This window comes from Oncorhynchus mykiss, chromosome 24 (genome assembly GCF_057628025.1).
Source record: "Oncorhynchus mykiss isolate SJ-2025 chromosome 24, ASM5762802v1, whole genome shotgun sequence".
Classification (NCBI taxonomy): Eukaryota; Metazoa; Chordata; class Actinopteri; order Salmoniformes; family Salmonidae; genus Oncorhynchus; species Oncorhynchus mykiss.
Window position 1 is genome coordinate 31,054,650 of NC_143045.1, and position 13,315 is coordinate 31,067,964.

A 13,315-nucleotide genomic window follows, 5' to 3' on the forward strand; every position below is an offset into this window, starting at 1 on the left:
GGGTTCCGTGTACCATTCCAAAGGAATGAGGACAGAGTTAAGGAGCTACGGTACCAGTATGTACAGGTAAAACATAGTGATACATAGTACAGTAAGCATAAACTGCACACATGTGGAAGGAACATGCAATATATGTACATTTTATGTCACTCTTCCTTACCAAAACAAATTCAACTGTGTGTTCTGGGATATAGCGTATAATGGAGTTGGAATCAAGTGAACCCTCTCACAACTTTGTATACGTGGATGAGGCTGGCTTCAACCTGACCAAATGCAGAAGGCGGGGTCGGAACATCATCGATCACAGAGCTACTGTGGATTTGCCAGGCCAACGGGGAGGAAAAATCACCATGTGTGCTGCTATTTCGGAGCATGGTGTCCTAACCCATATCCCCCTTATAGGGCCATACAACACCCAGCATCTACTCAACTTTTTAGAGACTCTCTACAGGGCTCTCATCCCTGATGATGAGAGGGGTCTGTTTAGAGAGGATTTGCCAAAGTATGTGGTCATTTGTGATAATGTGAGTTTCCATCAATCAAACATCATAAGGCAATGGTTTGTGACCCACCCGAGGATGCTCATAGAATTTCTCCCACCTTATTCACCATTCCTTAACCCAAATGAGGAGTTATTTTCAGCATGGAGGTGGAAGGTGTACGATCGTCAGCCACACACACAGATGACCCTGCTGGCTGCAATGGATGCAGCATGTGAGGACATCACAGTAGAGGCCTGCAGAGGATGGATAAGGCATTCCAAAAGATTCTTTCCACATTGCATTGGAAGGGAAAATATCCGGTGTGATGTGGATGAGAATATGTGGGCCGACAGACAGGAACGTCTGGACGTGTAGAGACAGCACAACAGTGCTGCGGGCAGTCTCTTTCAATCAATAACCCACATACAGTACTATGTAAATAGTACTGTTGAAATTGATATATGCCATAGAAGTGCAGCCTTGTGCATTTTCAATACAGTAACTGTCATCCAAACTGTAGCTTAAGTTTACATCAGGTAATACTGTCAAAGTACACAGTTACATTGACAACATGCCTAAACATTGTGACGACCTTGTTCGTGAACAATGACTAAATGACATATCATTCTGATGACACTGACATGATCATTGGCATGAATATTTACTTTTGAGAGATGTACTAAGGATTTTTAGTGACTGACTAGCTTTAGAAACATATCTATTGTATATTGCAGTTTGTACAAATTGTTCTGAGAAATGCACTTATTATTTTGCACATGTGAGAAATGCACCAAAGCGACTGAGAACTGTAACATCGGGGAAGTTTCCCTGCATCTCCAGGGGGGTTCAGGGGCCTAAATAAAACATCCAGTGTCATTGTGTGTGTGTGTTGACAGGGGCTGTTGCCTGGGTGGCAGGAGCAGACTGACGAATGACTGTCAGCAGGCTATATTTAGAGTCTACAACACAGAGCCAATTAAAGTCCTGAAGTAGCAGTAAATAAACTACACAAGAAGATGCTGTGTGTGATCAATTAAATATTCTGTGAGTTGGGACCGCAAGCATGACCCAGACGGACACATAGACGGGTGGTCTGAGGATATCCAGTCTGTCCGCTGGGTAGCCAACATAGTATGTCTCTGTGAATAATTCTGCCTTCAATTATCATAACACACTGACCTATATTCAACGTGGTCTTCTAGCCTCTACTCTTCTTCATCAGGAGTTACCGAACACTACTGGAGATCCATTGGAGGTGCAGGTTTCTGTTCCAGCCCAGCTAACACCCCTTACTCATTTAATCAAGGTCCTGATGAGAGGATGATGTGTAGGACTTATTAACCGGGTGTGTTATAGCAAGGCTGGAACAAAAGCCTGTACACCCAGTGGCTCTCCAGGAGGGGTTGGCTACTCCTGATCTAGGTTCCATGAAGAAGGAACAGAGGTTGGTGTCATTAATAAAATAGATGAAATGACCAATCAACATGTAGAATATCATTGATTTTATAGGACAGTGGTAAAATATGAGGAAATGCATGAATATAGACAGTGTTACATGATCACACAGTAAAGGCACTCGGAAAGGCACTCATCTAGCTTTCCATTTTACCAAGCATTTTGGATAGTGATGACAAGTACAGTTAACACATTGTTTCCAGTAGCCTATTGAATTGATAACCAAAGCAAAGTCTGACAAGTATAGCTGTATATGTAATACATAGATTCATGTTGATATGTTAATAACAACCAATACATTGAGATACATAAGTGCCCCTACATTAAATGACAGTAGGCTAATATAGGTGAGAGGTTGATAATTAGGCTTGTTCAGACCGGGACAGTAGCTAGTTCCACCATGTTGCTTTGAGGAGGGGACCAGGAGCAGGTTGGGTTGTGTGTATATCTGACCCCAGGCAGAGTAGCAGGAGCGTGGGGGACAGAGAGAGGACAGGCAGTGTGAACCTCTCAGAGCCCCAATGTGTCTTTCTGCACCTGGCAACCCAAAAGGGTGTTTCCAGCCTGGACACACTCGGACACACTGGCCGCTGAAACACACATCACCAGGACAGGTATCATGAGAGATATTGTGGAATCATGGGGACAAGGGTGGGCAAAATGTATCCTCAAACACTTGTTAGAAGACAAAATACCACCAACATTGTATTGTGAATGATTGATTATACTCACAATAGAGAGATTAAGTAATAGAGTGGATCCCAACCAGGAAATTGCTTTCACCGAAACAATTTATTTCCAATCAGGTTAGATGAAGGCCAACATTTTAGATGCCAGGACTATGAGAGTGAGCTATAGCTACCTTTCTGAGCCTGGATCCATGATACTGCCTTCAAGGCCAGAAACTGCCACTCCTCCTGAGCCTCCATCTTGAACCCATAGAGCCATACCAGGGCTAGAACCGTGGCCCACACCTCCTGGTCCACCTGAGAGAGAGAGAACAGAACAGAAAGACAGACGGGGAGAGAGAGACAGACCGACAGACAGACAGACAGACAGACAGACAGACAGACAGACAGAGAGAGCGACAGACAGAGAGAGCGACAGACAGAGAGAGCGACAGACAGAGAGAGAGAGCGACAGACAGACAGACAGACAGAGCGACAGACAGACAGACAGAGCGACAGACAGACAGACAGAGCGACAGACAGACAGACAGAGCGACAGACAGACAGAGAGAGAGAGAGCGACAGACAGACAGAGAGAGAGCGACAGACAGACAGACAGAGAGAGAGCGACAGACAGAGAGAGAGCGACACAGACAGAGAGAGAGCGACAGACAGACAGACAGACAGACAGACAGACAGACAGACAGACAGACAGACAGACAGACAGACAGACAGACAGAGAGAGAGAGAGACAGAGAGCGACAGACAGACAGAGAGCGACAGACAGACAGACAGACAGACAGACAGACAGACAGACAGACAGACAGACAGACAGACAGACAGACAGACAGACAGACAGAGAGCGACAGACAGACAGAGAGCGACAGACAGACACACAGACAGAGAGCGACAGAGACAGAGCGACAGACAGACAGAGAGCGACAGACAGACAGACAGACAGACAGACAGACAGACAGACAGACACACAGACAGAAAAAGAGAGTAAGGGAAAGAGAACGAGAGAGATGATGAGAAAGAGAGGAAACAGGCAGAAGATAAGGATACTGAGACATGGGAATCATGGTGAGATTCAGTTCAATGGTCATCATGCCGTTGTCCAGAGCTGATGGTCATTCTACAGAATATACGTGCAGATAGTCTGTGTGAGTGCAGAGTCTTGCAGCACTCTCATATTGCTGAGTCTCAGTTTATTTCTGTGGACCTACCGGTGCAGGCTTTGGCTTGGCCACTTCCTCCTCAGTCTTCCCCAGTACCTCAGCCAACGCTGCCTCCAGGACCCAGGAACCAGAGGCCTTCTGGAGGGAGATCAGCTGGAGGAGAGGGTCCTTCACAGGATTAGAGGATGTGGCTGGACAGTCTAAGTCTGATGGGACAGGACAACAAATAGTCAGAACGGTGACAACTGACCAAAACGTTTTTTATCTAATACCTAAACATTATAGCACCAGTGGCTAACTGGGTCACCCAAACCCAAACCCTAAAAACAGTGGTAAAGTCCTTGTACTGGGCTTGAGTAATACAATCACAATAAATGGATATGCTTTGGGGAGTATCAAACTGTGTTACCTGTTATTCACATGGGAATTGTACTTGAAATGAGGTTAACACAGATATTAACCCTTTGCAAGAGTCTTGGTCACAGTCTAATAATTCAGGTCTCCAAACCAGAAAACTAATGTAAATGGGTAATGTTTGTTTTGTACATTCCCATCCACAAAAAAGTCTATCAATAGCAGATCATAATTCAATATTACAATTCAATACCCAAAATAATTCAACATTTACAATGTTCTTTCCAACATTTCTGTAAAAGCCATGATGTGAAAAGGAAAAAAATATATAAAATGTGTATTGTCAATTCCGGATATTGTCAAATGTAATTATTATTTGAATTGAACCTGAAATGAATAAAGACATGTAGTTTCATCTAAACATGCAGCCTTTAAACATGAACCCATCAGATCACAATCTAAATACAAATGAACAGGGATCGTATTAACAGGGTTCAGTCAAAATATGATTAACTCATAATAGTGATAGGAAGCATATTGAAATAGAGGCATGAGCATGAGTCATGCAATTTGTTTCATAACCAAATAGACTGAGTGCTGACCAGATCTTCGACGCTCAGATCTTGGACTCCTTCTCTTTCTGCCATACATTGGCCTTGATCCTTGTAATAATCTTTGACCTTGATCAGCTTGGACATCGAAATTCATCTTTTTGGGCATAGACGTGTACACAGCCGCACCATACACCGTCCTCCTGGACAGGGAGGTTTTAAACAATGCTGAGAAAGAAACACACAGGTCACTGGGTTACAAACAAAGGAAAACACACAGAACACATTTATAACTAAACACTGAGGCTTACATGTGCAGAGGGCACAGTTTGTGACACTGCAGCTCGGGTTACCACTTATTTATTTGGGGCAGCAGGGAACCTAGTGGTTAGAGCGTAAACGAAAGATCGAATCCCCGAGCTGACAAGGTAAAAATCTGTCGTTCTGCCCCTGAACAAGGCAGTTAACCCACTGTTCCTAGGCCGTCATTGTAAATAAGAATTTGTTCTTAACTGACTTGCCTATTTAAATAAAATGTAAACATATTTATACATATATTTTGTGCTGTTTACACAATATCTGCATAAAATCATTTCCTTACACCGACGCTGTTGTTTCACAGACACAGACACCCTTGGCGTGGGGACTTGTCTGAGTAGCATTGGTCCTTGCACAGCCTCTCCATCTACTTTGTGGACAGCGATGAAGGCAGTAAAGACACTGCTCACTCCTGATTGGACACTGAGCTCTACCACCTTCTCATGCACTCCCTTCTTCTTCCCATCCCCCTGTCTCTCTTCCATCTCCAGGGAGCGGATCAGGGTTCGAGCCCCCAGCCTGTGGATGGTCAGTCTGGAGAGGAGGGATGGAGAGATTAAGATGGTGGAGTGGGGGAGAGAAGGGATAGAGAGATTAAGATGTTGGAGTGGGGGAGAGGAAGGATAGAGAGATTAAGATGTTGGAGTGGGGGAGAGAAGGGATAGAGAGATTAAGATGGTGGAGTGGGGGAGAGGAGGGATAGAGAGATTAAGATGGTGGAGTGGGGGAGAGAAGGGATAGAGAGATTAAGATGGTGGAGTGGGGGAGAGAAGGGATAGAGAGATTAAGATGGTGGAGTGGGGGAGAGGAGGGATAGAGAGATTAAGATGGTGGAGTGGGGGAGAGAAGGATAGAGAGATTAAGATGGTGGAGTGTGGGAGAGAAGGGATAGAGAGATTAAGATGGTGGAGTGTGGGAGAGAAGGGATAGAGAGATTAAGATGGTGGAGTGGGGGAGAGGAGGGATAGAGAGATTAAGATGGTGGAGTGGGGGAGAGGAGGGATAGAGAGATTAAGATGGTGGAGTGGGGGAGAGGAGGGATAGAGAGATTAAGATGGTGGAGTGGGGGAGAGGAGGGATAGAGAGATTAAGATGGTGGAGTGGGGGAGAGGAGGGATAGAGAGATTAAGATGTTGGAGTGGGGGAGAGAAGGGATAGAGAGATTAAGATGGTGGAGTGGGGGAGAGGAGGGATAGAGAGATTAAGATGGTGGAGTGGGGGAGAGGAGGGATAGAGAGATTAAGATGGTGGAGTGGGGGAGAGGAGGGATAGAGAGATTAAGATGGTGGAGTGGGGGAGAGGAGGGATAGAGAGATTAAGATGGTGGAGTGGGGGAGAGGAGGGATAGAGAGATTAAGAGGGGAGGATTGATGATGGGATGGGGGTACCTACTAAATGTATCAAATCATACAACATAGATGAAATGCATTAGTAGTGCTGGCACTGTTTCTGTTAATGGAGCGTCATGGCAGTCTTGTCTGTAAGTGGTGGCACATTCCCTTAATGTATCTGACCAAGGCATGCACACCGTAAACAGTAAAAACAGTGCTGTTTTTACCCAGTGTCTTCTGCAGGCTTGAGACTGAAGCTCAGCTGGTTCTCAACAGGCTGCTCAGCCAGGCTGTACTTCACTGTCACTGAGCCCTCTGTGTCCCCTGAGCTCTGAGATAAGGAGATAGGGAAAGAGAAAGACAGAGAGACAGAACGATATAGAGAGAAAACAAGGAAATATGGGGTTGAGTGAAACACGTGGACCTTGACCAAACAAATAGTTATGACCTTTCCAGTGCCCTTTGAACATTGACATACTGTATGTTAAACAATATCAACACTCATAACAGGAGAAGGCAGATCCCTAACCTTCCCAGTGAGCTGGGCATACAGCAGTGCCCTTTGACCCTGGAAGAGCACTCTGATTGGTGGAGACAGAGGGGTGACAGACACCCCCTTTGGGACATTCCACTTGACTGAGATGTCCACCACAGCCGGCTGCAGGGCAAACCGGAGGGACTGCATCACCTGAGGGAGGGAGGGAAGAGGGAGAGAGAAGAAGCGGTAGAGAGAAGAAGGCAGGTGATGAAAACACATTTCTAACCAATACAGCCCTCTTTACATATGCACACACACACTTTCCCACCCTCTTACCCTCTCACTCTCTTACTTTGGGCTGCATCCTGTCCTGTCCTGTGATAAACTGTGCGTGCCCTCCGCCCTGCTTGGCCACCCCAGAGATGAGAGCAGAGCTGGCCCCCTCTCCAATCCCAAAGGAGAAGCACCTGGCAGGGACACACCCAGGGAAACACTATTATTGTTGTTGTCAAATACCAAAATAAGGCTATCAAACAAATCACTGGTATCGTTTTCTTGTGCTTGTGGGCTGACTGAATTAAAACATAACTGTACAGGAAGAATCATCAATACAGAAGCTTTTGTTTTCTCACAGGGGTGAAAAACCCCTAACCTACATAATCTCCCACACTGCTGCCCACAACCAGATTGGATAGGTTTACATTAGATTAAGTTTAACAATTAATATTTTGAGTCAAAAAGACCAGTGGTTAAAACCTTGTAGACAAAGATGGCTTTACTTTCCAGACAGGTGCAATGGCCTCTGTAACAAACTCTATTGAAACCCTTTAGAGTTCCCAATGTTTGAAAATATTTTCACATGACCATCCCCTTTTATATTTTTCCACATATTCGGTATTAATGCAAAAATAATGATTTCCGCCACAAATACCAGTAGCGACCCTGTGTTTATAAATGTGGATATCATCTTTACCACTGCAGCATGTTTTGTGGCAAAGTGGATGCCACGCAGGGCTACGGGCCAGCAAGGTGAGCTGCGCTCCCTCTCCCTGCCCGTCTCATTACACTACGAGCCGGTTGGAGACAATGATCAGCAAGAGGAAATCTGATTTTCACGTGCAGCTTGGAAGGGACATTGCTCACTACCCTCCCCTGCGCCCAATAAAAACACAACTACCCTCCCCTATGCCCAATAACAAAAAACACAACCCTCCCCTGCACCCAATAAAAACACCACTACCCTCCCCTGCACCCAATAAAAACACCACTACCTCCCCTGCACCCAATAAAAACACCACAACCCTCCACTACGCCCAATAAAAACACAAATACCCTCCCCTACGCCCAATAAAAACACCACAACCCTCCACTACGCCCAATAAAAACACCAATACCCTCCCCTACGCCCAATAAAAACACCACTACCCTCCCCTACGCCCAATAAAAACACCACAACCCTCCACTACGCCCAATAAAAACACCAATACCCTCCCCTACGCCCAATAAAAACACCACTACCCTCCCCTGCGCCCAATAAAAACACCACAACCCTCCTCTGCGCCCCAAAGAAACACCAGTACCCTCCCCTGCGCCCAATAAAAACACCACGACCTCCCCAGCACCAAATAAAAACACCACAACCCTCCACTACGCCCAATAAAAACACCAAAACCCTCCCCTACGCCCAATAAAAACACCAATACCCTCCCCTACGCCCAATAAAAACACCAATACCCTCCCCTACGCCCAATAAAAACACCACAACCCTCCACTACGCCCAATAAAAACACCACGACCTCCCCAGCACCAAATAAAAACACCACAACCCTCCACTACGCCCAATAAAAACACCACAACCCTCCCCTACGCCCAATAAAAACACCAATACCCTCCCCTACGCCCAATAAAAACACCACAACCCTCCACTACGCCCAATAAAAACACCAATACCCTCCCCTACGCCCAATAAAAACACCACAACCCTCCTCTGCGCCCCAAAGAAACACCAGTACCCTCCCCTGCGCCCAATAAAAACACCACGACCTCCCCAGCACCAAATAAAAACACCACAACCCTCCACTACGCCCAATAAAAACACCAAAACCCTCCCCTACGCCCAATAAAAACACCAATACCCTCCCCTACGCCCAATAAAAACACCAATACCCTCCCCTACGCCCAATAAAAACACCACAACCCTCCACTACGCCCAATAAAAACACCACGACCTCCCCAGCACCAAATAAAAACACCACAACCCTCCACTACGCCCAATAAAAACACCACAACCCTCCCCTACGCCCAATAAAAACACCAATACCCTCCCCTACGCCCAATAAAAACACCACAACCCTCCACTACGCCCAATAAAAACACCAATACCCTCCCCTACGCCCAATAAAAACACCACAACCCTCCTCTGCGCCCCAAAGAAACACCACAACCCTCCACTGCGCCCAATAAAAACACCAATACCCTCCCCTACGCACAATAAAAACACCACTACCCTCCCCTACGCCCAATAAAAACACCACAACCCTCCTCTGCGCCCCAAAGAAACACCACTACCCTCCCCTGCGCCCAATAAAAACACCACTACCCTCCCCTACGCCCAATAAAAACACCACAACCCTCCTCTGCGCCCCAAAGAAACACCACTACCCTTCCCTGCGCCCAATAAAAACACCACTACCCTCCCCTACGCCCAATAAAAACACCTCTACCTTCCCTACGCCCAATAAAAACACCACTACCCTCCCCTACGCCCAATAAAAACACCACTACCCTCCCCTACGCCCAATAAAAACACCACTACCCTCCCCTGCGCCCAATAAAAACACCACTACCCTCCCCTACGCCCAATAAAAACACCACTACCCTCCCCTACGCCCAATAAAAGCACCAATACCCTCCCCTACGCCCAATAAAAACACCACTACCCTCCCCTACGCCCAATAAAAACACCACAACCCTCCTCTGCGCCCCAAAGAAACACCAGCACCCTCCCCTGCGCCCAATAAAAACACCACGACCTCCCCAGCACCAAATAAAAACACCACAACCCTCCACTATGCCCAATAAAAACACCAAAACCCTCCCCTACGCCCAATAAAAACACCACAACCCTCCACTACGCCCAATAAAAACACCAATACCCTCCCCTACGCCCAATAAAAACACCAATACCCTCCCCTACGCCCAATAAAAACACCAATACCCTCCCCTACGCACAATAAAAACACCACTACCCTCCCCTACGCCCAATAAAAACACCACAACCCTCCTCTGCGCCCCAAAGAAACACCACTACCCTCCCCTGCGCCCAATAAAAACACCACTACCCTCCCCTACGCCCAATAAAAACACCACAACCCTCCTCTGCGCCCCAAAGAAACACCACTACCCTTCCCTGCGCCCAATAAAAACACCACTACCCTCCCCTACGCCCAATAAAAACACCACTACCTTCCCTACGCCCAATAAAAACACCACTACCCTCCCCTACACCCAATAAAAACACCACTACCCTCCCCTACGCCCAATAAAAACACCACTACCCTCCCCTGCGCCCAATAAAAACACCACTACCCTCCCCTGCGCCCAATAAAAACACCACTACCCTCCCCTACGCCCAATAAAAACACCACAACCCTCCCCTACACCCAATAAAAACACCACTATCCTCCCCTACGCCCAATAAAAACACCACAACTCTCCCGTGCACCCAATAAAAACACCACAACCCTCTCCTACGCCCAATAAAAACACCACTACCCTCCCCTGCGCCCAATAAAAACACCACAACCCTCCCCTGCGCCCAATAAAAACACCAATACCCTCCCCTACGCACAATAAAAACACCACTACCCTCCCCTACGCCCAATAAAAACACCACAACCCTCCTCTGCGCCCCAAAGAAACACCACTACCCTCCCCTGCGCCCAATAAAAACACCACTACCCTCCCCTACGCCCAATAAAAACACCACAACCCTCCTCTGCGCCCCAAAGAAACACCACTACCCTTCCCTGCGCCCAATAAAAACACCACTACCCTCCCCTACGCCCAATAAAAACACCTCTACCTTCCCTACGCCCAATAAAAACACCACTACCCTCCCCTACGCCCAATAAAAACACCACTACCCTCCCCTACGCCCAATAAAAACACCACTACCCTCCCCTGCGCCCAATAAAAACACCACTACCCTCCCCTACGCCCAATAAAAACACCACTACCCTCCCCTACGCCCAATAAAAGCACCAATACCCTCCCCTACGCCCAATAAAAACACCACTACCCTCCCCTACGCCCAATAAAAACACCACAACCCTCCTCTGCGCCCCAAAGAAACACCAGCACCCTCCCCTGCGCCCAATAAAAACACCACGACCTCCCCAGCACCAAATAAAAACACCACAACCCTCCACTATGCCCAATAAAAACACCAAAACCCTCCCCTACGCCCAATAAAAACACCACAACCCTCCACTACGCCCAATAAAAACACCAATACCCTCCCCTACGCCCAATAAAAACACCAATACCCTCCCCTACGCCCAATAAAAACACCAATCACCTCCCCTACGCACAATAAAAACACCACTACCCTCCCCTACGCCCAATAAAAACACCACAACCCTCCTCTGCGCCCCAAAGAAACACCACTACCCTCCCCTGCGCCCAATAAAAACACCACTACCCTCCCCTACGCCCAATAAAAACACCACAACCCTCCTCTGCGCCCCAAAGAAACACCACTACCCTTCCCTGCGCCCAATAAAAACACCACTACCCTCCCCTACGCCCAATAAAAACACCACTACCTTCCCTACGCCCAATAAAAACACCACTACCCTCCCCTACACCCAATAAAAACACCACTACCCTCCCCTACGCCCAATAAAAACACCACTACCCTCCCCTGCGCCCAATAAAAACACCACTACCCTCCCCTGCGCCCAATAAAAACACCACTACCCTCCCCTACGCCCAATAAAAACACCACAACCCTCCCCTACACCCAATAAAAACACCACTATCCTCCCCTACGCCCAATAAAAACACCACAACTCTCCCGTGCACCCAATAAAAACACCACAACCCTCTCCTACGCCCAATAAAAACACCACTACCCTCCCCTGCGCCCAATAAAAACACCACAACCCTCCCCTGCGCCCAATAAAAACACCACAACCCTTCCCTGCGCCCAATAAAAACACCACAACCCTCCCCTGCGCCCAATAAAAACACCACAACCCTCCCCTGCGCCCAATAAAAACACCACAACCCTCCCCTGCGCCCAATAAAAACACCACAACCCTCCCCTGCGCCCAATAAAAACACCACAACCCTCCCCTACGCCCAATAAAAACACCACAACCCTCCCCTACGCCCAATAAAAGCACCACAACCCTCCCCTACACCCAATAAAAACACCACTACCCTTGCCTACGCCCAATAAAAACACCACAAATCTCTCGTGCGCCCAATAAAAACACCACAACCCTCCCCTATGCCCAATAAAAACACCACTACCTCACCTATTTTGGACAACTCCCCCATAACAGTAATTTTTGAACTGTCCCGTACCTTTCAGGTGGGAGGTAACAGAGTTATTTAAAGCAGGGCTCCCATAGCTAGGTAATGATAGGGGAAACAGTGATTGTGGGCCCACCTGTGAGAGCCGGCATTTGCCTTCACCAGATCCAGCACTTCCTTGGTGTTCCCCACCTCACCGTCAGTGAACAAGAAGAGCTGAGGACGACAGAGAGGGTATGTTCATCATGTGTTAATGTTAAACAAGGTATGCACAGCCCCTGGGGCAGCAGGTAGCCTAGTGGTCAGAGCATTGGGTCAGTAACCGAAAGGTTGCTGGATCGAATCCCTGACATGACAAGGTAAAAATCAGTCGTTCTGCTCTTGAACAAGGCAGTTAACCCACAGTTCCCTGGTAGGCTGTCATTGTAAATAAGATGGTGTTCTTAACTGACTTGCCTAGTTAAATAGAAGGTTAACAATAATTTTTTAAAACATGCAGCCCTGAAGTATACAGAGAATGTTTCCTCGGTAACCAAAAACACAGGTCTATTTGCTGTCCCAGTAAGAAAGGCATGGTAATATAAATACCACACACTCAAAATGTACTGTTTGGTTGGATGTAACTAAACATGCCATTGTAGTGGAGTGCATGAGTAGCGGACATGAGTCAGTCATGGTCATGTGATGAGGTAGCCCCGCCTTGCGAACTTCAAAAAAAAAAACCTGTGTGTGTGCTCCCTCTTGGTCTAAGACCTTGGTTGCCCCCGTGGGAGACACGTGTTACATTGGTGCCCAACGTGGGGCAAGTATGGGTAGCTGCAGCCCAATATGACAACCAGGTTATGGGCGAGTGGGTGTTTTGAGAGAGGATGTATGGAAACCGAATCAGCTAATTGGGCAGATTTGCTTCCACTTGAGATAGTTTTGCATGGCATATTGGGATACAAGTAGTAAGCCTG

General features: G+C 47.3%; 1 protein-coding gene across 1 annotated transcript in view; it reads right to left on the reverse strand.

Moving 5' to 3' along the window:
- Positions 1 to 13,315, reverse strand: part of LOC110503155 (uncharacterized) — an 82,484-nt gene that overhangs the window by 41,025 nt on the left and 28,144 nt on the right. The window contains exons 10-17 of the mRNA XM_090219087.1: positions 12,493 to 12,572; positions 7,168 to 7,282; positions 6,867 to 7,025; positions 6,565 to 6,668; positions 5,290 to 5,540; positions 4,740 to 4,916; positions 3,832 to 3,989; positions 2,800 to 2,923 (exon numbers count right to left, since the gene is read on the reverse strand). Of these exons, the coding sequence (XP_090075213.1) occupies positions 2,800 to 2,923; positions 3,832 to 3,989; positions 4,740 to 4,916; positions 5,290 to 5,540; positions 6,565 to 6,668; positions 6,867 to 7,025; positions 7,168 to 7,282; positions 12,493 to 12,572 (1,168 nt within the window). The remainder of the gene's footprint in view (positions 1 to 2,799; positions 2,924 to 3,831; positions 3,990 to 4,739; positions 4,917 to 5,289; positions 5,541 to 6,564; positions 6,669 to 6,866; positions 7,026 to 7,167; positions 7,283 to 12,492; positions 12,573 to 13,315) is intronic.